This window comes from Gallinula chloropus (assembly GCF_964237585.1).
Source record: "Gallinula chloropus genome assembly, chromosome: 8".
NCBI classification, from domain to species: domain Eukaryota; kingdom Metazoa; phylum Chordata; class Aves; order Gruiformes; family Rallidae; genus Gallinula; species Gallinula chloropus.
The window spans coordinates 9,587,625-9,615,399 of NC_140093.1; the positions used below are offsets into that span (position 1 = coordinate 9,587,625).

A 27,775-nucleotide genomic window follows, 5' to 3' on the forward strand; every position below is an offset into this window, starting at 1 on the left:
TGGTAGTTGCCTCTCAGGGCTGGGAGCCCGCGGGCGGCGCCGGGGCGGAGGTCGGCTTGCCAAGCTCCGATGGGGAGCAGCGCGGGGTCTGGTACCCTTATGGAGAGCATTAAGAAGGGCCCCGAGGGTACAGCCGCAGCGTGCCTCCATCCCCCCCATCCCTGCGCAGGGCATGAGCTCCCAGCAGCCGCCCTGCACTGGAGCCAGGCGACGGGGGAGCCGCCACTGCTGCCCCTTCGCCATCGCACTGTGCACATCGGAGGCGTTTGCTAAGCCGCGTTGCTGTAGCGCTGTGTTCACAGGGGTAACTGTAGGAGGAAAGGGTGAACATGGAATTACTACACCATTCCTGGCTACGGAGTCCTTCCCTGAGAGGAGAGAGACGAAGAACCTTTCCCACAGGCGCTGCGAGGAGGAGGAGGAAGGCTCCTTGTGGGGCTCTCTAAGGAATGGGGCAATCTAATACATAGGTCTGTAATACATTAACTATGTACTTAGCAGGTAAACCTAACCCAGCACATTCGGTGGTAAACAGACTGAAAACCACAGCCAAGAGCTCAGAGCCAAGGGCTTAAATCCTCTGCAGCTGGGGGCTCGGGTGCCCCCGCATCAGGTCTCTACTTGCTATTGCAGACACAAATTAAAATGAAACCACTCTGTGGCCAAAGTCAGGGTAAATTGAGATTGTTTCTTGTGTTTATTTGGTATTTCCACTTAGTTACAAGGTGGGGTTTTTTTATTATGGTGGATGCCTTTTCATCCCAGTACGGTGAGGTGGTAGGTGTAGTCAGGAGGATGGTGCCTGCCAGCGGCACAGCAGCCTTGGTTGTCACTGCAGCTAGGGATAAAAATAACACCCAAACCCTGCAAAAGCCAGTAGATACAGAGAAGTTAAACAGATGTGAATACTTTGTTTCACTAACAGCCAATACAAGTTTGGTGCCCCAGCACTCAGACAACCCCATCTAAGAGGGGGACAGCTGCAAGTTTCTTGCTGGGGGGATTGCTCAAATTAAAGATCACAGGGCAGATGATATTTCTGTCAAGCAGTGGCAGCACTGGTTGTGGAAAGTCAATCACCTCACTGGATGCAGACTGGCTTCATTCTTTCCTCTGCCAACAGGTATCCATCCAAATCCCTCTGGCTGCCTTTTTTTCATTGAGTGACTTGGGAGATTCCTCCTATTCTCTTTTCTGCTGGAAGGTGGAGGACACTGTCCATGGCAGAAGCAGCATTATGGACTGCGGGGTCTCTCCGTCGACAGCCTGTCCATCTTCTCTGCACTTACCTCTTCTGACAGCAGAGCTCAGGAGAAACTGTTGCCCCCAGCAAGGGTAGGATGGGATCAGCAGAGATGCAGGAGTCTGAACCAAACCAGCCAGGAGGCCAGAGAGGATTCACTGGACAAGATTTTTGATACTGCCTTCCAAGACACAGAAATTCTTCCAGAAGTCAGAAATTCAGGATCCATGTAACAACACCTTGGAATCCTCCAGCCCAGGGTGGTTAAACATCAGCAATGATAGCAGAGATGCACCAGTTTTGGACTGATCTTGTAAACCATGCTGACACTGGGTTGCTGGCCTCTGCCCCAAATTCCTCCCCATCCACATGAATAGGGGCAGCTTCCAGCCTCACCCCACTCCCTGATGAGCAGGTGCTTACCCGGTAAGAGGCAGGAAGGGGCAAGCAAACATTAGCACAGCATGTTCTCCAAAGAGCAGCTTATGTGAAGAAAAGGTGGCAGGGCAGATGTGGTTTGGAAGTCCTGTTTGGTTCGTGCTAGTCCAAGCCTTGTATTTGACATAAAGTAAGAAGGGGAATGACAGCAGTCATGAGTAGGTATTGCCTTATCTTGTTACCTGCCCCAGAGCACTGTGGTGTTTGCATCCCTTCAAGGGACTCAATATATTCATTCCCCAGCCATTCTGTGTATGTTCTTTTCTCTTCTACCGGCACAATCGCAACAGCAGAATCCTTAAACATCAGGTTTTTTCCATGAAAAGTTGAAGAATCAAACATTTTGAATCCATTTCCATTGCTGCTGTTTCCAAAGTAGACCTGAAAACAATGCAAAGTTCAGTATTTTGCAAGGTTAAGTGCCACATTCCTCTCTTACAACATGAAAGATGGTAAGAACTGTTCTGGAGATGAAAAGTTCATACACAACTGGAAAATCTATATTATGAGCTTGCTTTTAAGATGCTTCAGAAGATTAGATACAGAATTCTGCCACTGGCAATTCCAAGTAGAAAATTTGTTACTTGGATTTGGGTTTTTTAGTAACTGTTTTTACATTTTTAAAGAATTATTCTGTCCAAGTACTGGTGTGTAATACAGGGTTTGGCCACACAAGCGCTACAGAAATGACTGAAGCCTGGCACCGAGGCACCCAGTACTGCTTCTGGAGTGGTTAACTGCAGTACTGACAGGAACCCAGCTGGGGCAGCCACACGTGGTCTGCCTGGACACTTTATCATGTGCGTGGTGGCTGCAGCAGAAACAGACCCAGCAATGTTCTGTTGCACTCCTAGGACAATTCCAGGATGGAAAAGTGTAGCATGGACTCTACTTCGGGTAGGCTTTTAAGTCATGCACTTTGGGAAAAGACCTTAAGGTCCAGGAAAATTACTACTGAAACCACTGGCTGGGCAAAAAGTTGAAATCCCTTGTGCACCAGGGTGACTTTACTAGGAGAATTACACGGGGTGTGTTTTACCTCCTCCATCCCAACCCAACAACAGGGCTCTGCACAGGCACATGCTGCCAGCCCCATGATACAGGGGACATAATGGTCCTGCTGTCTTTATCCTCACTTTGCATTAGACCATACATAACTCCCCCCCAGAATAAACAGTTAGTTAATACCTGGGCTTTGTCCAGCAGTCCATACAGAGCAAAAACACTGATATCTGGGTGAACCATAATGGCCTGAGCTGGCACACGAGCCAGGTGACACTCAGCAAACTGGGTGACTTCAGCACGGGCACCATTTGGACACAGTAACTGGAAATCACTGGACTTCAAGTTTTGGGCCCAACTGTCAGTGTTCTTACCTGAAAGAAGGAAACTGGTCAGTGTCGCTCACTGAGTGCTCTACAGCAAAAACATTCTCAAAACATTACTGAATCATAATACAGAGAAATGTAAAATTCTGTACCATCTGTGTTCTCAAACACAGTCGAGTGCTTCACAAAGGCCACGTCCCCAGAGCCCTGTGCCAGGCACCTTTAGGAAACAAGAGAGAAATGTTCAATTCAAAGCATCTTTATGTCATCCACCTTTTTTTTCTAGTAACAGACAGGCTCAGAATTCAATTTTCCTTACATACATTCCTGCAAACAGAGGCACTGGACCCTAAGGTAATAAGCAAAACCAGAGAAACTGAGCATCTTGAAAGGAGACAAAGCCTCTTTCCTAAATATTAAAGTAATACTTACGACTCTGAACTAATTATTAAAATAACACTAAATACTCTGAATTAAGAATTTTAGGAGAACAATACAGCCAGAGATTATTCTTAAAAACAGTGTGAGAAATAACAGAAAAGGCCAATGTTAGAGCAAAGAAACAGAAGATACATTATGTGATACTCGGTGCAGTATTCCCCATATACTGACAGCCCCTTTCACTCCTTCTTAAATCACATACAAAGTATATGTCAGTAAAATGTTTTAAAATAAAATCATTTGAGTGCGTAACCCAAGTGTCTGTCAGATTGTGCATGTGATCACACTCACTCCTATGCTTTATTTTCCCTCTTTCTTTTCAAGTTCAAATGACCTCAGTGCTCCACAGACTCTGCTTTTACAGTCCTGCACACTGGAGATAGCCAGTGTTCCTGAACTCAGTTCCCTTTAATTTCCTGAGACAGAAGCAGCCCAACATGCCAAGGGCACCCTAAAATCTCCTCCTCTCCTATGAGTGCATTTCCCACCACAGAGTTTCATGGCAAAGCTGTAGAACAAAGCACCTTCACCAGCATTTGTTGTTCCCACGTGACATTGAGCTCTTGTCTAGCTCATGGTACAACAGACGCCACAGACTCTGTGGGTAGGGCTGAATTACCAAAGTCAGCAGGTAGAAGAAACGTGGTGCTTCTTCAGAGAGAGGGGTACACATAACTAAAATCAACCTCACATCAGTGAGCCGGGCGAGCTAGCAGAGAGATGTGACTTCCCAGGTATCCTGGGTAGCAAGTGCTGGCAGAGGATCGGTGGGCAATAGGGTTTAGTAGCAGTACCTTGTAGTTTATTCTACAAGTGTTTTCACAACACATTTCCAAACCCAAGATTATTAAACTCACCAAGAAGATGTAACTCTGTAACTGAGCATGGTTTACGTAGTACAGAATGTGTGGGGGAAATTATTATTGCTACCAGTTATCCAAAGTAAGTACATTTCACATGCCCCTGCTCAATGTTTATAAGTATCTGAAGTGTGGGACACAGGGGGACATGGCCAACCTCTTTTCTATGGTCTGTGGGGACAGGACAAGGGGCGATGGCCTCAAGTTGGAGCACAGGAGGTTCCATGCCAATATGTGGAAGAACTTCTTCATGGTGAGGGTGACAGGGCACTGGGACAGGCTGCCCAGAGGGTTTGTGGAGTCTCCTCTGGAGATATTCAAGACCCGTCTGGACACCGACCTGTGCGACCTGTCCTAGGGAACTTGCAGGGGGGTTGGACTCGATGATCTCTGGAGGTCCCTTCCACCCCCTACAATTCTGTGACTCCTGGTTTGACATGAGCAGTTAGAATTAAAGTTCTTACCACCTCTGTCACATAGAGAGCAGAGGACTCAGGGATGCTCTTCAGCACATTTCCCATCAGAAAAGGCTGCTCCCAGTAGGTTTGTCATTACTCTGAGTGGTTAAATTCACCCCAGGCAGTGGGATATACACAAACTGAATGAGCTCACATACCTCTAGTCAGGTTAGTCTGAAGATACCCAGAGTTGAAGGAATCTAAAAATTTGAAGCTGAACTTTAAGGTCCTATGTCACTTCCCATATCTCATTGTTCTTTCAGAGAGGATCACAGCCAAACCCACCCCTACCTTGCAGAAGATAACCATTTTTTCACCCAAATCCTAACCTTTTACAAACTTTAAAATTTCCCCATCACTCAATGAATTAAACTTCTCTATTTTTTAAAAAAAAAGTAGTGATCTCCATATAAAGTTTGGGCTGTACAGGCACTACCAAATGCACAACCTTAGATATGAGCAAGGCTCATACAGCCTGTAACAGCATTTGTGGCTTATTCCCTTGGTGTCCAGTAGCTGCTCTGTTAATCTAGGAGGCTGAGCAGAGGATCCAGAGCTTGCCTGCAAGGCATGTACCGCAAGAGCAGCTGGACACAACCACACAGATTTGCAAAAAGTAGCAGTCTAAGTCTAGCATTTCAGTATTTACTGGGCAGCTGCTGTGGGAGTCTCCTTCCCTGAAGGAAAAAGCCCGCTCACTGCCAGTTGTTACATGCACCATTACATCCAGAGGTGAAGGTCAGGAAAAGGAAATGCTACTTCCAGACGTATGTTTCACCGTCTTTGAGTAGGGCCCCACACGTAGATGTCTGCTGGCACACAACGTGTTTATTCCATTTTTACTATTGCCCCACAGAACCTGTAACATCTTGTTTGGAAAAGGATCTGATACTTGAACACTGGCCATAGTTGTTTGCACTGTTCAGAAACCCACCTTCACCTGCAGCCATCAGCGAGTACAGACAGTGAAGACCCACTCCTGGCTCCCTGTCACTAGCCTGCCCTGCTCAGCACGGACTTGGAGCAGCCAGAGCCTGGCTACTATTCATCTGCTTCCCTGCTAAAGCTTTTTGCAGATGACCCCACCACTCAGGGCGGCAGGCTGCCTGCCACTCTGGGTGAGAGCAAGGCTGGGAACCGAGGCTGGGTCCTCACTAGCAGGTACCCACTGCTCTGTTAACAGAGACAGGGATGCGGCTGGTGGCCATGGGCTGGCTGTGGGCCAGCTGGCACGAGGCCTGGACATGACCTAAGGTAATGCCTTATGTAATACCTGTATCGCCCAGGACATCTGGGGACACTTGCCACACTGCATTTCAGGCACATACCATCTAGCTGTAGCAACACTTTTTGCTGGCTGGGATGGAAAACAGTTCCTCCTGGCGTTTGGATCAGCTGCCAGACTAAGCACCACCCTAGACGTTAATTACCTGAAGGCTCCACTGTAGCTGTAGTAACGTTCTTGGCTACTTGCACTGCATTTATTGTTCCCACTATCATCTCCAATGCAGAGCTGACAGAGTTTTGAGGGGTAATTGTCCAGATTAGCTGAAGGCACGCAGCTGGCAGAGAAGAACTCGCTCACGGCTGGGGAAAGACAGACAAACCAGTGTAAGGAAGGAAAAGTGTGAGCTCTTCACACGAAAGGCAGTTACAGTGTCATCAAGTCTGAATCAATGCAGGTTTCAGTGGAACACCAGAAACAGGAGTTCAGCTGCCTTACTGGAATTCACAAACTAAAATTTCTAAGATCGTTTCAAAGCACCATTTAGCTGATTGCTAATGAAACCCAAAGAGCTTCCTGGGAGACAGGAAAGAGGCAAGGAAAATTCAAATCTGGAGTCCAACAGTCATAAATCATTTGCTTGATGTGCTACATGGCTCCATTACTAAATACAGCTTGAAAAGAAATGGAATAACATTCAGGACAGGGACACATCACGTACTGCAATGACATCCCAGAGCTGGAAGTACCACCTGGAGGGGAGACATCTGCACAGGCAAGGTGAGTTTCTGTGGATGTCCTATTATTGATATCTGACTTGGGTCAGGATCCCCCAAGCAGGACCTTGGAGAGCAGGATTTTCAAGACCACACAATAAACTCAAAGTTGATTAAATACAAAAAGCAATGGACTCTGCAAAGGCGTTGCTGAAAGCCAGAGTAAACTTTGGCACTTCCATGCACTGGATGCCAGGGCTGCCACAGATGGATCTGGACAGGCTCCAGAAACAGGCTGACAGTGACACAAACCTCAGAGTTCAAAGGCAAATACAGAATCCTGGTTTAAGGACAGAGTAAGACCATGAAAGGCTGGGAGCTGCATGCTGCACAACAGCTGGCAGGGGGATTGAGGAAAAAAAAAAAGGAGGACCTGGGGATCTTTGCTGAGAGAGAGCAGCGTGCTTTTGTGCCAGTGGAGGCTAACAGCATACTGCACTGTGCTAGTGGAGAGTCAGGGGAAGTGATTATTCTCCTCTGACATCTGTCTCAAGTTTTGAGCTCCCAGTGCTAGAAAGACATTGATGTTCTACAGCAAATCTGGTGGAAGGAGAGTACGATGCCTAGAGGGCTGGAGCACGTGCTGTACCAGGCTGAGAGCCTGGAGGCAAGACTGCCAACAGGGTATTGCTGCCTTCATTTACACAGTGGGTTTTTCGGATGCCAGAGCCTCCTCAGAGTCACAGAGCAAAAGGATTAGAAGCAACTGCCTGAAGTTATGAAAGGAAAATTCTGATTAGATACAAGAAAAAATTATTTATACCCAGGATAGTCAAACACTGGGACAAGAGTCCAGAGAGGTTGTGTGTAAACTCCATCCCAGGAGTTACTCAAAACCTGCCTGGACATGGGCCTGGGCAATCTGTAGCATCATAGATAATAGTGAGTTGGAAGAGACCAGTAAGGATCATCGAGTCCAACTCCTAACTGATCTAACTGAACCTGCTTTGAGCAGTACGTTGGACTTGGATCTTCAAAGTCCCTTCCAAGGTAAATTAGCCAATGACTTTGTGATAAAGCAAAGAGGGAAAGCAACACTCTTGTGTTAGATGTAACATTCTCAGTATGTGCCTCCAGTGACAAAATGTCAAATCGTCACATTAAAAACACAACAGCCCTTCATAAACAGATCAGCTTAATACTGAGCTATGAAACACCAAAATCCCCCATGAAAGTTTATAGTTAGACTGTTATTTTTGTTGCATAATACTGTTTTCTTACCTTGAGGAATATTACAGTCCCTGGTCTTAATAAAACCGCTCTTAATTAGCATGCCAATGGGGATATTCCACCCAGCAGTTCTTCCCAGTCCTGTGTGGCAGGACTTCTTCCCTTTCAGGTCACTGATGGTGAATGCATTGGACAGGTTTCGTTTCACTAATACCACAGCATAGTACGCGTTGCTGTTGTCGTCAGCTTGCAGAAAACAAACAAAGAAACCTCATATTACACCTTCCTCTGAGAACTCCCTCTGCTTAATGATCATCTACAGACCCATTACCAACAAAGGGCTAGCCAGGAAGTATGAACATATGTGTAACTACTCTTCACTTGTACTGCTTCACAATGTTGTGTTCACTTACAACCCGACAACGGCTACTGCCGCGCACGTGAACTCAACTATCTAGAGGCAAACATGAACTGTTCTTGGTAAATACAGCCCTCAGAAATGCCTCCCTTGGAAAAACAACATTTGGGGCATCAGTGGCTGAGCACAAGGGCTTTATGAACTTATTTCTATGTGAGAACCTCAAACCTGTATGAAAACGTCCCTGAGTGTTGCAGCGTATTGAAATGCTGCCTTGGTGACACAGCGGGCACAAGGCCTCTTTTCATCCGTCACCCTGAAGCAGCCACATTGACAGGAAAAGGTTGTTTCTAACTAGAAATTCTAACTAGCTCATCTCTGTATTTTTGCTTCTGTTAAAAATACATTCATTTTATGAGCACTAATTTTTTCCATTGTAAATATTATTTTTTTTTCCAGAATTGGAAAGACAAATGAAGAGGTACAAGTCCCAAAACTGCCCAAGGCTCAACCTGGTCTTTGATTGGGTCCTGCAGCAGGACAGATAAAAGTTGCCACAAACTCACTGTAGGAACCCATCCCATACTTATTTTCTCCTCTACCCAGGATGTGAGGCTAGTAATTCTCATTTCCTTTGAAAACAGCTTTCCCAGCAGGGCTAGGGAACACAGGCTGTGCGGTTAGAGCTGTTTTCAAGCAACCTGGAAAAATAAGGTCTATATTTATGTTCCCTGACTTTCTTACCAGAGTAACTTTCTCCAGCAGCTGGTACAAGGCCATATGTCTTCCCAGCTGTGTAAATATCAGCTCCACCCAGAACTACAACATCACTTTCCTTCTTCTGAAAAATAAAATTTAGGATTTCTGTGAAAAAAACAGCAGGTACCTGCTTTCTGTTACAATGATGACAACTCTACATTACACCTGTTGCATCTCAAAGGGCAAGTGTGACAGTACGCTGCTGAAGAGAACCCCCAACACCTGCATAAAGCATCGTCAGTGAAACAGCGACAGATTTCACACAGAGAGGCTTGAGCTAAATGGGCAACAATCCCAGCAGAGGATCTCCAGGGTTCAGGCCTATCCACACCACGTGAGCTACAGAACCCCTCCTTGAAATCCAGTTTTCCTACCAGTCACCTAAGTGCCCATCCCTCTGACCCCACCTGCTGCTGAGAGCAGCTCGTTGTGCTAATTTGGGTAATTGCACAAGGGTTGTAGCACCTACCCGGGTCAGCTCCATGCACTGCTCCTTTGTCTCAGCTGAAATACACTGAATCGCTGGTTTCAGATTCTTTTCCCGAAAGGCAACAGCCATTTCACTACACTTCCAAACCTCCTCAGTGGATACAACACACCAGTTCAGGGTTTCTGGCAACGCTGCACAAAATGGGAGAGAAAATACTGGAGTTCACTTCCTCTGGCACAGACAGGGCAGGACACGTGCCGCTCACTCGCTCACCTACCACAAGTGTTAGTAAACTTCTGTGCTTCTCTCCATCTCAGACTTACACCTGACTAGAGACCACAGAGCTCTCCAGATCAGCTGTGTGCCCACACTGCAAACCTGTCTGCACCAAAGGAACTGCTGGCCACTGAGCGCAGCCACGTGTCAGTGGAGCGCAGCACAGATGCACCCCGAACACAGGCTTCCTCGGACCCGAGAGTCCCTGAGCAACCCCTGAAGAGACAAGTCCTGGAGGTGGGGAGCTTTGCCACAGCACAGAGCATGTCTGGGTGGCTCCATTGCCATCATTATTAGGCTTCCCAAGGCAGAGACTCTTACAACTGGAGTTTCTGACTCCACCAGAACACAGGTCAAGTAATTTCCATACTCTTCTGATAGTGTAAAAGACTGGAACATTTCGGTAAAGAGCAGCTGAGGGCTTCTTCAGCTTCAGGAGAAAACTGTCTGCTAAGAACCCATTTGTCCACTCTTTATACACACACAGCAGCACATTGCTATTTTCCCTTGCTAGCACATAAGAATGGAGTACCCCATAGCAGCTCACTAGGTGAGTGCTTCTTATACCCCAGGAAGGGCAGAAAAAGCCTGCATTTTATAACACAAAGCGGGCCAATCTGCATAGGAAAGTATTCTGCAATGTGAACTGTTTCTAGGGCAGAGAGAGACGTTTTTTCGTGCTGAAATCTAGGCTGGCATCCTGCCACAACCCTCCAGAGCCCAACCAGAATAAAGCAGAACAAAGCTGGTGTCTGTTATCAGCTCTCTTTGGTTTTGGTTATGAACAGGGATCTAAAGACAACTTACTGTTGGGGTTGCAGCTCAAAGCTTCCATGGCATGAAGATACTCATCGCCCAGCCACACCTGGTAATTCTGAGATGTGATCGCAACGAGCTCTGTGGTGGAGTCTCTGAACAGAAGATTCTGGGCACCGTAGGCTGCAGAGTCAAACATCTGAAACTTGCTGCCTGCCCCGTTAAATCTTTGCTGTAACGTTAAAGAAAGGAAAAAAAGCACCTGTCACACCTGGCTCTGCACGGGACGTGTGACACCCCATGCTCTCTCAAGCCCCACAGAACTGAAGGTGCCCGGTCTTCAACTCAGCAAGACACAGGGGAGAACCCCTCTAAAATGCAACACCCTGATGAAACAAACGGTGTCCTACTTGTCCCTGGTTCAGAAGCTGGAAGACAACCGTCCCATCTGTGTCAGGCCTCACAACCACGGCACGAGCTGGGATTCGGGCCAGGTGACAGGTTCTCCACTCCGTCACATCAGCCGTGTCGCCATTGCGGCACAGAAGCTGGAAGTCCTGGGAGCGAAGCCGCTGGGCCCACGAAGACAGACTTCTCCCTGAAATCGGGCAGAACACGCTTATGGAGCAGACAGCAGGTGGGGCTGAGGCATCGGGCTCCGTACCTGCTCCAAGCATCACATGCAGCTGTGGAGCAGACATACATCTCCTGAGTGTGAACTAGTCCTGACAGGAAAATATACCCCATGCTGCTGTCTGGTCCTTCAGCCTTGTGTCTCAGATGAGACAATAAACAGCTTAACACCTGTGAGCCTGCATCAGGCTGTACCGGGGTCTGTGGCAGTATCAAGGGCACCTCTACATCTAGGATCACATGCAGTATTTTGGGGAGGGGGGTTACCCTGTAAGCAATGGCCAGACAGGCCCATGATATTAAAGGGACGTTAGTGGACATTTCACAAAGAGCCAGGCAGGGCATGCCACACCTTGTCACATTTCTGCCACTCTCTGCTGAAATCCCTGGGCAGGCAGAGCAGTGTAACAGCTCAGGTCTCTATAAACTAAGAGCTGAGAGGTATTTAAGCTCTCTGTCTGGAAGCAGTTTAAAGATTCCACCTCCAGCATTTACTGAAACTTTTTTTTTTTTTTAAAGCTATTTAAGAAACCAAAGGATCACATGGCCTCCTCTATCTCCTGGTGCATTCATCTGTGGGTACATCTGGGTTTGGTATTAGAGCACTTTCTGGTGATCCCTCAATTCCAAGTAAATCGAACATCTGACACTGTACTGTCATCAGAGCCACTGGATTACTCACCATCTGTATTTTCAGGCACTGTGCTGTGCTTCACAAAAGCGACTTCTCCAGCACCTTCAACCAAGCACCTAATGACCAGAAATCCAAGCACAAAGATGCATCAGAAAGCGGAGGCCCCCCCCTCCCTGCACTGGGCAGTGCTGGCTGATGGACCGAGGGCTGTCTGCTGCTTTCCATCAGCCACAGACACTGACCTATTTCCTTGTGCTCAGAGTTTTGCTTAAGGCAGGGACTAGCGGCTGTTAGAGCATGAAGTAAACTATCCCTGTCATCTGGTGCACACGGACAGCACGTTCAGTGCTGCCTGGGACAAACCCCATGACCTTCTTTGTCCAGGAGAGTTCCCTGTCTAAGGCAGCTGCACAATCCTTTGGGGAACATGCAGAGAGGAGCAAGCACTTCACATGAGCAAACTCTGCCCTTGCTCTGCCAGTGCTGCGACTCAGGGATGAGGAGCTGCAACACAGGCAGAAGGAGGAGCATAAGGGAAAGGACAGCGTGAGCAAAGGGAGAGCTGAGCAATGGGTAATTCAGTGCAAGTGAGGGAGCGGCACTGGAACAGCACGGCTGAAATAGCGGAGTAGGGCAGCAGATCAGCTCCCAGACTCCAAAGGTCATCAGGTTTTACTGAGAAGGATGCAGCCTGCTGAAACACACACTCAGACTTGTGTCAAAAGCTGCTGGACAAAGCAAATAGCAACGGGATTGCTCTGCCCAGTTTTAGTGCTAAAAATCCATTTGGTTTTAATACTCGGGTATTAATACCTGAAATAGTGGATTTAGAATCACTTTTGCTTAGGCTCTAGGTTTGAAGCATGGTTGTCCTAACACAATAGCACAATTTCTAACAAGATCAACTAGAACTTCCCTGGCTTTGATTTCCTGTCAGTGAAGCCTGGACAGCCAGGAGGGCCACAGACAAAAGCACAGCAGTAAAAGGTTAACAGAGCCACAATTCTTACCTGAAAGCCCCGCTGTAGTCATAGTATTGCTCTTGGGAGCTTAGCTCGCATTTGTTCTGCCCAGCTGCATTCCCCTTGCACAGCTGACAGAGGGATTTGGGGTAGTTCACACCATTGGCCCCAGGAACACAGCTTGCACTGAAATAGTCGCTTACAGCTAAAGGTGAAATGAGAGAATTTTAGCTGTGGATAAACAAGATCCCACAATCTCATTGTAACACATTCACACAGCACATCTCTAAGAACATTTAGAAGGGAACAGTCACTTTGTTCACAAAGGATGGTTTGCAAGTTTAAAGAAAACCAAACCAAAACACAACCCGTCCATCTTCATCAGACCTCCACTGGGTCTGTTCCATCTCACAGGGAGCATCAAAGCCAAGGAACCAGCCTGCAGCTAGAACCACACATTGCCATCCAATGCAGGGTCCCAAGACAGGCTCTGCTGAAGAACAGCTTGGTCCCCAGACTCTTACCCCTCGGGAGGTCACACCCCATTGCTGCCAGGCGCCCGCTGTCCATCAGATATCCCACTGGCACATCCCAGCCTGCAGTCCTGTTGATGCCCGTGTGACACGAGCGGACACCCTTCAAGCTGTGGATGGTGATGCTGGAGCTCTTATTTACCACAGCCACGGCGTAATAGGAAGTTCCAATCTCTGTGGGGCAGGAAAAAAGACAACAAGCACAGTAGCCTTGCAGCAGCCTCACAGAGAAGTACACTGCTTTGTGGCTTCTTGTGCCTCCCCACCCACACCGGGGGAACCACACGGGGAAACCACACGTCACATTTGGTGATAACTGAGGATGTGAGTCCTTTGTGCTATTTTTAGTGTGACGTTGCAGCTAAAAAACACAGGCCACTCTGCTCTCATTTTGGTGTTCACCCTGCTTTGCAAGGGAGGAGGGATGAAAGACATACAGAGGTTTCTTCCAAGAAGCAGTTTTATATGATTCTAAATTATATTTTGATTGAATGGAAACCGATACAATTAATATTAAAAAAGATACGTATTCCTTAATTTCACCTTAATTCAGCTTAGCAAGTTGATGTCACAAGAGCATCACAGCTGATTTCATTCTCTTTGTTTTACAGTCTGATATAACTCAGAGACAAGAGTTCAGTGTCTAAAGTGACCATAAGGTCATTCAATCTGACATTACTTAGATCAGAAACCATTAAATTTCACTCATTAAATTAATTTCAAAATAAAATTAAAACAGTAAAAGTGCCTAAGAAAAAGCTCACACCAAGTAATCGAGCAGCTGTTTAGTCAGAACGTACCTTGGTCATACACTTCCCCAACCACAGGTTTCAGACCGTGCTCCTTTCCAGCCTGGTAAATCAAACGGCCATCCAGGGTCACCGCATCTGCCAAACCATCCTGTGCAGACACAAGGGCAGAATGCTGGATGAAGCTTATTATGGGTGTTTCTCAATGGCCACAGCACAGCCAGCAGAGCACCCACTAATTTAAGAGAAGAGCCCTCAATCTGCATCTGTGAGTTTTCTTTCCTCCAAAAGCTCTTGTAAGGGCACTTTTTTTTTTTTTTTTCCTCTCTGAAGAACAACTACCAAGAGGAATTTGAGACCTTCAAAACCACATTCCTTTAGAAATAATGCAGAAACCAGTCCTGGGCTGTGATGGTCTTCACAGTCCAAAGGAATCTTAGCTCTGTGATGAACCTTCAGGCCCATCAGTTTGGAGATTCAGTCATGTCTATATAGCTAGTGTTCCAAAGCTTGAAGATTTAAATAAAGTAAATGTATTTTTGAGGTCATACACAGAGAGTTTGAAGCAATGTCTTCTGGGGCTGCAAAATCTGAATGCCAACATGTGCTCAAAAGCAACCTTAAGGCACGCTGGCGTGCACCCCAGTGGGTGGGAATCCTGCTCTGGATTGCTCTGGATAGCACAGGGCAGGACTTCCCACAGAGCAAGGACCAGAGACCTGCTGCTGAACCCAGCTCTCACTCTGTACTGAGCCGAGCAGAAACCAGGAGAGGGCATCTGGCACAGCCACATGATACTGCTGAGACAGTCAGCAGCAGCTCCACGTTTTGCATTTCTAAGCTGATTCCAAGTTTCTTATCAGTTTGCTTAACCTCTGGTTCAGCACTGGAGGGGTAATTTAGTTCACCCGTCCCTTAGCAGTTTGCTGAGCATGGGGCAGGGTAGGGCTAGGACCGGCATACCACAGCAATTTCCCACAGCTGAGCCATACAAAAAGCTTGACAGCAGCATGCAAATCTAAAGTCGCCGTGTGAACAGAAAGCTTTGATGTGGCTCAAGCTAGAAAAAAACATGATATCGTTAACTAGCTGAAGTAATAAATGCCTTGAGAGTTGCTTCTCATGAACAAGAGCTGAGCAGAGCTCCCAAGGAACCTAGAGAGGTGTCGGGGCTGGGAGGTATTTGCATCTTAAAGAATAGGCAGCAGCTTTCTGAAGTAAGCAGATCTGATACTCCTCTGGTGGGAGTCAGAACACAGGATGACACAACCAAATACAGCCTGTTGCTTCCAAGGGACATCTGACAGTGTGAGGAAAAAGAGATGGTGGGCTTTAGAAGGATCTTATCCTTGGGGATAAAACCAAAGTCAGCCTCTAGAATTGGGGGTGGACAGGAAACAGAGCAGATAAAATGTGAAGAGCTGGTCCCAGAAGAGGAGGACTATTACCCAGGCATATTCACACACGAGACAGCACTTTTCTGATGGGACAGTTGAGCTTCTGAGCTCTCTTCAACCAAATAGCTTCCTATCAACAGCTTGGGTATAACAGAACAAGACAGGAAAAAATGCCAAGTGTTGTATTTCATGTGGAGTAGCTCACAGGCTACAGACCTCTCCCGTAGACACAAACCATCACACCGAGGTGGCTGTCAGCAGCTGTGTGGGTATGTTGTTTTTTCTGTAGCGAGTGTTTGCCAATAGATTTAGCAAAGCATGGGATTATTCCACGTATGAGCTTTTGATAAGTGTATGTGCAACAGCAATACCCTGTTAATTATTTTCAGAGGGACTTGATTTCTGTGTGTCACAACGTTTGCAGGTTACCTGCAGAAGTGTTTAAAGACCTGCTGAAGACCAGCTCTGGTCACATTACATATTGTCAGGCTCCCTGGTTTAATATTTAGACATTTCTCAATTTTTAAACACCTTCCAAGACAAAAGGTTTTTTACTTTATCCTTCTGCTAACACATTCTCAGGACTAAGTCCGAGTTATGCAGCACTATAAAACTGCCTATCTCTGCCTCCTCAGCCTCTGCGTCGCAGTCCCGCTGTGGCCTCAAAGAGCAGAGTTCAGAGCAGATGTGAACTCGGGGGTTCCACGCTGTCCTGCAGCGAGCAGGCTGGCTTAAACAGCTAGCAGATTATTAGCACATGAGGGGGGGGAAAAAAGAGAGTTCTGAAGGACAAAGGTGCATCTGGGGCCTTACAGCGAAGTTCTTGCTGTCAGAAAGCTGCTCAAGCCATCGCCCCCAGGTTTCTGAGTTCAGCTAATCACGTCCTGTATGAACCCAGGGCTTTAGCTAGGGGCCTGCTGCTGGCGATGGCTTACAGAGGCAGTCCTGCGTGCCCTCTGCTTCAGAAGCAGCCACTCATCAGCCCTTTTAATCCCCTTCTTTGCAGAGCCTAACAGGTCCCTCTGGGGAATGCAGCAATCAGCCAAGCAGGTTTAGGAAGATCCGACAGTAAGTACTTCCCAACTAATCCCGAGGCAAGATCCACATACGTATCGATATCTGCTCCTAAAGTTCCTCAGTGCAGTGTTGATGCCCTCACTCAGGAACAGTATATAGCAAAAGGCAGTGAGGTAGCTTTGGGGGTCAGAAACCCTTCTGCTGCTGGTACCCAAAGATTGCAAGATAGCCTGTTCGTAAATCTGTTCCCTTTTTCTGGCCACACAACCACCTGCCTCATCTCTCTTCAAAGTACCCTCTGGGCCTCATTCCCCAGATCTGAAACTCCTGTCCTTGAGAGGCTGCATCTCCTCCACAATCCCTGATTTTTGGGCACATCTACACAGGATACACAAAGAATATTATTTATTAACACAACCAGCCACCCTCCCCTTCCCCTACGCTCTGCCAGTGAAGATGACCACGATTACCCACCCCCACATTTCCTCCAACATCCACTTGTTGCCTCCCACCCCCTCCTAAAGAGGGGATTATTTTCCATACATCATTTTGCAAAGCCATATGTCTTTAAAACCTTCCCCAGAGCCAAGCTCCTTTTGGAATCTGAGCCCACTCTGGCCAGCCGAATTAATGCAGCAGGGTTTGCGTGCCCTTTGCTCACCCTACTTGCTGCTTTGTCTCTCTCATACTCTGTTCCTGGGAGATTTGATTTGGCTTTACACTCATCTTATCTGTGCATGCAGTGATTTCCATGATGGGACCCCGAAATGGGAGTTTGATCCAGAGTTCATTGAAATACAATCTACTTACAGGCTCAGCTGCACAGCTTTAACTACTGTGGGCATCTTCTAGCTCTTCTTAAACAACTGCTAAATAAATCTGACACAATTCCCAAATCAAAGATTAGCATCTGGGAGGAAATATTTAAGACCTTTGCTGTGTTCTTAATGCCTGGCCACATGTGGCTGGCCAAAGAGACGACGTTCAGACATTCATGTTCACACGTACCTTTATGCCTTCTTTAAAGAAAAAAAGGTATGCTTTGCCTTTTCAGAGGCAGGGACACCAGGAAGCACATGGCCAGCTGCCTGCATCCTCAGACACTCACCACGGAGCTGGGTTCATTGCCCCTGGGTCATTATCAGGCATGTGGGGCAATGAAATCAGTGATGCCGCTGTCGCACTCAACTCACCTTGATCATGTGGGTACAGTTAGCAGCTGACCCCCCCGCTGTACACTCCAGAGGGGGATGGAGGCCAGCCTCACCAAAGGCCTTACTCATGTCCTTACACTTGGCAAGCTCTTTCTCAGAGACAGTGCACCAGCGGATACGTCCCAGGCCGAAAGCTGCAAACACAACACCAAGAGAAAACATAAAGCACATGGGAGCCTTTGTAAGAGAGCTCAGCATGTAACGGCTCCTGGAGAGCCAAGCTTTCATTCCAGGCCTCCTCCCACACCACAGAGAAAATCAGGGCTCCTTCAGCACAGAGTCTTTAGAGTGAGGAGGTTCCCACCTCTGTTCAGATTAACACAAATACTGAAGTTCTCTGGCCTGGGAGCAGGAAATGCTCAGACTCAGCACAGAGACCCAAGGGCACTTGTTTGTGACATAAGATACACAGGTACCACAGAATAGGTCAGGGTGTCTAGGCTGTTCTTAAAACCTTGCAGAATGCACCATCCTTTTGAGTCAAAAGTGTATAAAATCATTATGTCAGATGATGTGCTAAAGAATAAGAGCCTGTCCAAAAGACTGCTCTGTGTCAAACATTACTAGTTGGTACCTGGAGTCCTGCCCCAGCCCTTCCCAGCTGGATAAAAGAGCAATCCTAGGTGCACAAGAGCCTCATCACTAGGTTGGCTGTGACAACCAGGCAAGTAAACTTGTCCCTTCAAAACACTCTTTCATAAGAGGCGGTTTCTACGGTCACCAAAAGGGGAGGGCGGTTCCATGAATGAAAACACTTGGGTTTAGGAGTGGAGATTCCATTAACCAGTGAAGAAAGGTCTCTTTCAGCAGGCCCAAGCTCCACCCTTCTCAGCACCAAAGCTACGGACGCTTGGCTGCTTTGTAAGACTGTGTCATCCTGTGTCACTGCACATAAAGTTACTCCACCAACACTCGAGTAATCACACAGGCTGTTGAGACTCACAGCAGTTCTTTGATCAGCAGACTGCTAGTTCTTTGATGACAGAAAGCTCCTTTTACACCGGATGCTGCAGCAGAGCATTGGGCTTGCTGTGCTGCTGACACTCTGGGCTGTCAACAAACATTGAGTCAGGCTTGGAAAGCTACAGAGGTTTTCGTGGCAGCATGTGCTGGCAGAGGGAGAAACAAGTGCCCACCCCAGAGTTGCAGGGATTTGAGAGCCAAGATGTTTAGAGCACCAAAGTCACAACAGGGTCGTGGTAAAAAGGTAGCTCATGGAAACCCAACGTCTGCCTCATCTGCCTGGGAGGAATTTTCACCAGTAATTCTTGGGGCAGGAGGAAGAACACAGTTTTTCACTGAGAAAGGGGCTTGGCATTTTCTTCTCCTAAACACAAGTGAATGGAAATGAAATTGGGGTCGCAGCAACTCGGTGCGTGTGGGTAAGTGCCATTCTTCAGCCTCAGCAGTCTGGGGTGTCAACACACAGGGGAATCCATGAATTGTATGAAGAAATCATTAGCTGTATCCACCTGAAACAAAGCTCATTTGGCTCCCCACTTCAGCCAAAGAGTGAAACAGCATCAATCAATTGCTTTTCCCCCCCCTCACTCATGTAGAGGAGACAATTAATTTGTCCTTTACCAAGCTGCTGCACCTTGTTGTTACAGCAGAGCCATCCTGGGCAATTTCCTGTTTCCTTCCCTCCAAGTTAAGCCCCTCAAAGTGAACTCAAGCACAGAGGAAGTCTGTAGCTCTCCCCTCTTCCTACTGCCAACCAAGGGCACCTTAAAACAGTCAGCCAGTCTCTGAACCCAAGTTTATTCACCGTTTGCCCATCTGTGTATCTGTAGGTATACATGAGGCATGAAATGGCAGGAGCTGGCAACACCCCTTTGAAATATGCCCAGGGTCCTAAACACACACAACTATCACTGGCAAACATCCCATTAACTCCTCTGCTGAATGCAGTAGTACCACATTGTGTAGCATCTTAGCAAACAGCCATTAATACAACTACTAATGCAAGCTCAGGGGCTTTCAGCAGAAACAATGTAAAAGGAAAAGAAAAGAGTAAGCTGGGATCACTTCTTTTTGAAGAACTGGGAACTGCTTCAGAAACACCTCTGGTGAAATTAAAAGCATTCACCATTAGATTTTTGGAGTGACAGGAGCAAGGCAACACGTCACACAGAGGGTGAGCAGAATAAGGCAATTATTTCTATTTGTACAAAAGAAGCATCATAGAATTGATCACACTTGTGAGAAACAGACACCCCTGAACCCAAAGCAACAGATTCCATGCTGAGGAAACACAGCATTTGACACCGTGAGTCAAGACAAATACATGCTGTTCAATATGGCTTTTTCTACTTAACTATTTTTTTCCTATTATTCTTTTTTCTTCCCCTGGCCATATGAGATCGGCTCTGAAACGGTTCTAGTTTCCCTCTGCTCTCTCATATCACAGAGAAGCCAACCCCAAAGACACCATACCACAGCAAAAGCTTCTGGAGAGCACTTACCAGCATGAAAGCAGAGGAAATAGAAGACATTTCTGAGGCTCCTCATGGTGAAATTTTGTTGTTTGTGCTTTTTCCAGCCTTCAGAGCTCACGGAGATCGAGGCTTCTGCAAGCGTGTTCTCCCCTGCCTGCTCTTTGGTGAAATGAGCAGCAGTCAATTGCAGGTGTACTTTGCTCACTGGTTATCTTGGCACATGACATCCCATACTGACTGAATGAAACCAGTGAAAGAAAAACAGTCTGCATCAGTTTTCTCTGTGGTTTCACAGAATCACACAATGTTGGAAGGGTCCTTTGAAGATTAGAAAGTCCTATGCTAAACCACATCCCTAAGTACCTCATCTACCCTTCTTTTGAAAAAAGACGCAGTGACTCAACTGCCGCTCCGGTGCAGCCTGTTTAAGGCCCTGAGAACTTTCAGTAAGTTGTTTTTTCTAATAACCAATCTGTCCCTGCCCTGGCCCAGCTTCATGCCATTTCCCCTTGTCCTATCTTCTGTCACCTGGCTGAAGAGACCATCACCCACCTCTCTACAACCTCCCTTCAGGTAGTTGTAGGTGGTGATAAGGTCTCCCCTCAGCCTCCTCTTCTCCAAGCTATACAGCCCCAGCTCTCTCAGCCATTCCTCATATGATTTGCCCTCCAGCCCCTTCACCAGCCTGGTTGCCTTTCCCTGCACTTGCTCAAGGACCTCAATGTCCTTTTCATGGTGGGGAGCCCAGAACTGCACACAGTACTCAAGGTGTGACCTCACCAATGCTGAGTACAGGGGCACAATTACCTCCCTAAACCTACTGGGCGCACTGTTTTTGATAAAAGCCAAGATGCCATTGGCCTTCTTGGCTGCCCAGGCACACTGCTGGCTCATATTCAGCCTGGTGTCAACCAACACCCCCAGGTCCTTCTCTTCCTGACAGCTCTCCAGCCAACCTCCCCCAAGTCTATAGTGCTGCATGGGGTTATGTCCCATGTGCAGCACTGTACACTTGGCCATGTTAAACTTCATCCCGTTGGTCTCAGCCCATGGGTCCAGTCTGTTCAGATCCCTCTGAAGAGCCTCCCTACCCTCAGGCAGATCAACACTTCCTCCTAATTTAGTGGCATCTGCAAACTTACTGAGGGAGCATTCAATCCCTTCATCCAGGTTATTGATCAAGATGTTGAACAAGACCAGACCCAGGACTGAGCCCTGGGGGACACCACTCGTGACTGGGCTCCAGCTGGATTTGGTTCCATTCACCACCACCCTTTGGGCCCATCCATCCAATTTTTAACCCAGCTAAGGGTCCACCTGTCCAGGCCAGTGGCAGCCAGTTTCTCAGTCAGAATGCTGTGAGCAACCGTATCAAAGGCTTTACTGAAGTCCAGGCAGACACAGCCACAGCCTTCCCCTTGTCCATTAAGCAGATCACCTTGTCATAGAAGGTGATCAGGTTAGTTTGACAGGATCTACCTTTTGTAAACCCATGTTGACTAGGCCTGATCCCCTGGCCATCACACATGTGCTGCATGACAGCTCCCAAGATGACCCTCTCCATGATCTTCCCCGGGACTGAGGTCAGGCTGACAGGCCTGGAGTTCCCCGGATCCTCCCTCCGGCTGTTCTTATATATGGGGGTAACATCTGCCAGCCTCCAGTCGAGTGGAACTTCCCCAGTCTGCCAGGATTTCTGGTAGATGATTGATAGGGGTTTGGCTAGTACATCTGCCAGCTCTCTCAGCACCCTAGGGTGAATCCCATCAGGTCCCATTGACTTGTTAGTGTCTAACTGGCCATGTAGGTCGCTAATCATTTCCTCCTTAACCATGGGAATTATGCTATTCTCCCCCTCTCTGTCAGCCAGATCCTGAGGACGAGTACTCAGGGAATAACCATCTTTACTATTATAGACTGAGGTAAAGAAGGAATTAAGGACCTCAGCCTTGTCGTTATCCCTTGTCACTAATGTTCCCTCAGTATCAACAAGGGCTGGAGACTCTCCTTGATCCTCCTCTTACTGTTAATGTACCTATAGAAGGACTTTTTATCATCTTTTACAGAACTGGACAGTTTGAGTTCCAGTTCAGCTTTAGCCCTTCTGACTTTCTCCCTACATGATCTCACTAAATTCCTATAGTCAGCCCAAGACACCTGCCCCTTCTTCCAAAGGTCATATTTTTCCCTCTTTTCCCAAAGATCTCCCTGGATGTCCCTGCTCAGCCAAGCTGGCTTCCTTCCTCGCTGACTCCTCTTCCCACAGACTGGGACAGCCTGTTCTCCTGCTGCCAAGATTTCCTTCTTGAGGAGCAACCAACCCTCTTGGGCTCCTCTGCCCTCAAGGGCTGCCTCCCATGGAATCTTATTGAGCAGCTTCATAAACAGACCAAAGTCAGCCCTATGGAAGTCTAAGGTGCTTGTTCTGGTGTCTCCCTTTCTTACTTCTCCCAGTACTAAGAATTCTATCAACTCATGATCATTATGCCCCAGGCATCCTCCAACCTTCACATCCCCCACTAGGCCTTCTCTGTTTACAAACAAGTCTAGCAGGGCACCTTCCCTGGTGGGTTCATTCACCAGCTGGGTCAGGAAGTTGTCTTCCAAACATTCCAGGAATCTGCTAGACTGCTTCCCCCCTGCTGTATTGTACTTCCAGGAGACATCCAGTAAATTGAAGTACCCAATAAGGATCAGGGCTAGTGATCATGAGACTTCTCCCAGTTGTTTAAAAAACAACTCATCAGCTTCCTCCTCCTGATCAGGTGGTCTATAGTAGAATCCCATCACTGTATCTCCCTGATTTTGTCTTCCTCTGATCTTCACCCAGAGGCACTCAACCCTTTCATCATCATACTCCAGCTCCAGGCAGACAAAGCATTCTGACATACAGGGCTACCCCACCTCCTCTCCCACCCAGGCTGTCACACCTGTATAGTTTATAACCAGCAATTGCAGTACTCCAATCATGTGAATTGTCCCAGCACGTTTCAGTGACGACAATCACATCATAGTGTCCCTTAGTAACAAGGGCTTCTAATCCCTCCTGTTTGACTGTGGCTGAAGGCCCGACATCCAAAGTCAATCACTTCCCTTTTTAGTTGGACAGGGCAGAAAATATATGTAATTGGGAGGTTCAGGAGCTGAGATAAGGACAGGGAGAGATCATTCCACAGTCAGTGTCATGGACAAAAGAGACTCAATGCAGAGTGAAGGAAAGAAAACGCTCTAATTTATGGCACTGCCCTGCACCCCCAGTGACACCAGAGTCAGATAGTGAGGAGGGCAACCAGATCTTAAAGCACCTTCCCCCATCCCTCCCTTCTTAGCAGACTTCATTTTAGTCAGGATTTCACTTCCTTCTTCCCCCCCATTGTGGCATGGGGGTGGGGTGGCAGGGACTGGGGGAATGCGGTTTCAGTCAGTTCCTCACAAGCTGCTTTCCTTCTCTAGATCTTAAAACACCTCTACCTCCCCCACCTCTCCCTTCTTAGCAGGCTTTAGATTTTGGTCCCTTCTTCTGCCCCCCCTTCTCCCCACTGTGGCATGGGGAATGGCAGGAAATGGGGGTTTCAATCAGTTCCCCACGAGTTTTTTTCCTTCTTTGCCAGGGGCGGGGAGGGATATTCCTCATACTCTTCCCCTGCTGCACCGTGGGGTCCCACCCACAGGAGACAGTCCTTCACAAACCTCTCCAACGTGAGTCCATTCCCACAGGGTTTCAGCTCCTCACCAGCTGCCCCATTGTGGGGGTCACTTCTGTGGGGTGCAGTCATAAATCACTGAATGTCTCTCAGTCCCTCAGGCCCAGACTGCTCCAGCCTGGTGCTCCACAGGGTCACAAGCCTCCCCCCAGCAAACCTGCTCCGGCGCAGATCTGTCCCTCACTCATCTCTGTGTCTCTGTCTCTCTCCACAGGCTGCAAGTGCTGGCAGGGGCTTGCTCCAACGTGGGTCACAGCATCTTCTCTGTCTCCACCTGCTCCATCCAGTGTGGCAACTCTCCTCGGGCTGCAGGTGGGGTCTCAGCCTTTTCCATGGGCTGTGAGGGGACGCCCGCTCCACCATGTGTTTCTCCATGGGCTGCAGGGGCATCTTTCTCTCTGGCACCTGGGGCACCTCCTCCGGCCACTTCCCCAGCCTTGGGGTCTGTACACCTCGTTACATCTTCTCACTCCCTTCTTTGGCAGCAAAAAGCTGCTGCTTGCTTTTTTCTCATTTCTCTTAAATATGATTTCCAGAGGTGCTTGAGCCTGCTGGTGTTTGCCCCCTGGGCCCTGCAGAGAGCTTCTCGTCGCTTCTTGCAGAAGCCAACCCTGCAGCGCCCCCCTTCTCCACCTGAATCCAGCCACTCAAAATAGCAACAAGAAGTCAAGGTATCAAACCCCAATGAGGTTGTGACTGCCGAATGGGACAGGAAGAAGTCACAAAGTATCTGAGGCACCAGGGGGTTGGGGTTGTTACTGCTCAAGCACCACCTCTAGCCTTGGATAAACAGTTATACACAGACTCAGAGGGCAAGGTAGGGCTGTGTAAAGAAATCCTCATGTATTCCCTGTGTGCTGGGGCTCAGGAACAAAGGCAGAGGCAAGCTCAGACCTTTATCCCACAGCGCCCATGGTCACCTTTTCTGCAACACACTCAGCACTGCCACGAATTTCATAAAGCCCTAACAAGGCACCCGGGATGCTACACCAGCCATGCCTGAACGCTCCACAGGTGGTACAGCATGTGCCAGTGCACAGCCCCTGAAATTCAATAGCCAGTGCTATGGAAGAGCTGAACTGCTTGTTTTTTTAAGGATCAGGAAGGCTCTTCTCTCACAGAACGAGTAAAATCTCTGCTGATAACAGCTCCGGTACACACTGCCATGCTTTCAGTGTCACCTTCACAGAACAGCCCTCACTCCTGCTGCCCTTCACTTCTCACCAACCAGCAGCTGCCTGTAGCACTGGGTTCAGATAAAAGCCCTTCACTGCTGCTGTCCAGCTGTTGCTCAGCTCAGCATCCAGGCACCACAGAGCGAACGGCTGGGCTCCCCAGGAATCTTTTCCCCAGGCCACACACCAACACGCCACCTGCGCGCGTCCTTCACAGCCTGTGTGTCCTTCACAGCCTGTGTGTCCAGTGGTGCTGCACGGATGCTCTCAGGAGTTGAGTTATGCAGCTGCCTGACTGCAAGTGGGCCAGGCTGCTAGCTCTAACATCTACTAGCACCTGTAGGACAACAGCTGAGTTTCAGTTAGTTAATTAGATAATGACCCTTCCAGACCTCCTCCTCAAACACAGCCTTGTGTCTGAACTCGGATTCTTGGCTGTCTGGATCATCTGGAATTAGTTGTCCCTGTGTTATCTACAGCCGTTAACACCCTGGCACCACTGGAGTCCTTTCCAACTTCTGTAAGGATTCATTATTGGGACCCCTCCTGTGCCCTTCCCACCAGCCAGATAAACCTCTCAAGCCTTCTGACGGTTGCAGGCAACGTAAAGATGACGAGACTGATGCAGGGCCCTAGACCAGTTGCTTAAGGGCAAGATTGAGGAATTAATTAAGTGCCAGGCCGCTACTGTGGTTCTGGAAAGGTGGAAGGTAGAGGAGCAGCTTTTCAGTACAAGAGAATGCAACCCCCTCTAATCCATCACACAAGCACAGTTCATGAAAGTTTAGCTCCTTTTCCTGTTTTAGTCATAACTCTGTGAATAAGTGATGCCTTAAGGAGACAGGAAATTTCTTAACCTAACTGTGAGCATAATTCAGTAAAAGTGACCATAAAGGAAATGATTAACATAGTAATAGAGAGCAGCAAATACTTCATCATGCATGCTTTTGCAGAGCAGTTACAAACAGTTGCACTGGCAGGCAGGGAAGGAAACCCATGGTGCCTTCACAGGGCCAGCAAAAGTAGGACAACAATGCATCAGTATGACACCATTCAGACTTCTTCATTACCCTGGCTGTTAAATTGAAAGCTGTCAGAGAAGTACCCTCACTGTAAAACATATCTGTAACATACAGGAAGTAACGTGTACCCCTGAATCAGACACACACAGATCCCAGTACTGGAAAAATGAGATCCAGAGAAACACTAATTAATGCAAAATCCTAATGATGACAAGATAAAACAAGTCATCAGGGCTGGCAGTCAACTCTTCTGCCAGGGCTCAAGGGCACCCTCTGAAAGAAGCCAAACCAAAAATGCAAAGAAGGTACCCCAGAGTCCTCTGGGTTTTCTCAATCCAAGACGTGTTTTCGCTCTAGTGTGACAGCCCCGAAGGGAAGTACTGTGGCCTTCAGCCCAAGCGTGGCATTTGGTGACACCTGGCTGGTACAGGACAAATGCCTGCAAGAAAAGTTCCATGAGAGTCATTCAGACATTCCCATATACCAGAGGACAAAATTCCTCACCTGCCTACTCAACTGGCTGGGTAGAACAAAAAGCAAAAAAGAAAAAAAAGAAAGAAAATTTAAAAAGGGAAAACAGCACTTGCAGTGCAGAGGCTGCTCGTGCTGTTACGGTTTGCAGGTAGCTGGGATTTAGATGCCCTTATTTTTTTTAAGTTGATCTGTTTTAAGGTGCCTCATTGCATACCTCAGATAATCGGGCACTTTCAAAGAGGCAGGCTAGCTTTCACTTTTAGCTCCTTTAAAAATGTATGACGTCATTTACCACAAGTTGCATCAACCTTACATACCTTGCACTCCCAGACAGGAGTCCCAAAGACAGCATTCCTGCTTCACACATCTAGAAAAGCAAAAATTATCTTGGGCCTATACCAGCAGCCTGCACATGCTTGTAAACCTTACAAGCACTCCACAGACCTCCAGCAACACATGTGTCCCAAGCGTAAACCTGCTTCTGAAGTAGTAACTTCTCTCTCCCCAGCGTGGTCCTCTGAGCACAGTACCTCCATGACCAGTCTGAGCCACTTGAGAGTGTGGCACCACCTGTAGTTCTCTTGATTAAAAACACACGTGACAAATACATTGTACAATAAAGTTTATTAGCTGTTCTCCTCTTTCTAACAAATGGAATGGATAGTGTTGATAATTCATTACAAACCAAAGCTAATCTGGTTGTGTGGCTGCCCCGTGACTGCCCTAAGCACATCCCTCTCACCAGCAGTTCCGAAGGAGCAACCGCAGGTACCACACAGCGCGGGCATCGGACTCGCCCCCGAGGCAGCTCCGCGCTCGGCGCAGCCGTTTGTGCAATCCCAGGTGAACAGGTAGAGAGACATGAGATGCATCGCTGGCTGGGGCTGCTCCCTTTGGTTCCAGACACGCACGTTCCCAGGGCGGGGAAGGGGAAGACAGACACCTGAAATTCCGTAGGAAAGAGGAGAACTCGCAGGTATTATTCTTTGTAACTAATAATCCCTGGACTTCGTGTGCCCAGCCACCGCAGCCCCTTCGATTTCTCATGATTCAGGAAGGTAAAGTCTAATCGGTATTTTTATTCAAAACAAAAAGCTAGGAGTAGGTGGTAAAAGAAAAATATATATTTTATATATATATATTTATACGTGTGCGCAACTATGTAAAGAAAATAATTCCCATAGTTACAGAGTTTAGTTAAAGAAAGTTTAATATATATATATATTTATTATAACAAAATAGGCAGTTATCGTGGGTAAAATATTCATTAAAATCTGACCCCTAAGAACACACATTTTTAGGCTA

At 47.7% G+C, this 27,775-nt stretch overlaps 1 protein-coding gene across 1 annotated transcript; it reads right to left on the reverse strand.

Annotated features, from left to right (window-relative positions):
* Positions 1 to 678: 678 nt before the first annotated feature.
* On the reverse strand, positions 679 to 27,342 carry MELTF (melanotransferrin; the record flags this gene model as incomplete). The annotated part of the gene is made up of 15 exons (XM_084267182.1): positions 679 to 2,062; positions 2,870 to 3,057; positions 3,162 to 3,229; positions 6,199 to 6,355; positions 7,991 to 8,185; positions 9,042 to 9,138; positions 9,526 to 9,677; positions 10,570 to 10,750; positions 10,929 to 11,116; positions 11,834 to 11,901; positions 12,796 to 12,952; positions 13,272 to 13,454; positions 14,081 to 14,180; positions 17,637 to 17,791; positions 27,213 to 27,342. 15 exons carry the CDS (start codon positions 27,340 to 27,342, stop codon positions 1,784 to 1,786), a joined length of 2,298 nt encoding a protein of 765 aa, XP_084123308.1. The 3' UTR covers positions 679 to 1,783.
* Positions 27,343 to 27,775: the final 433 nt, after the last annotated feature.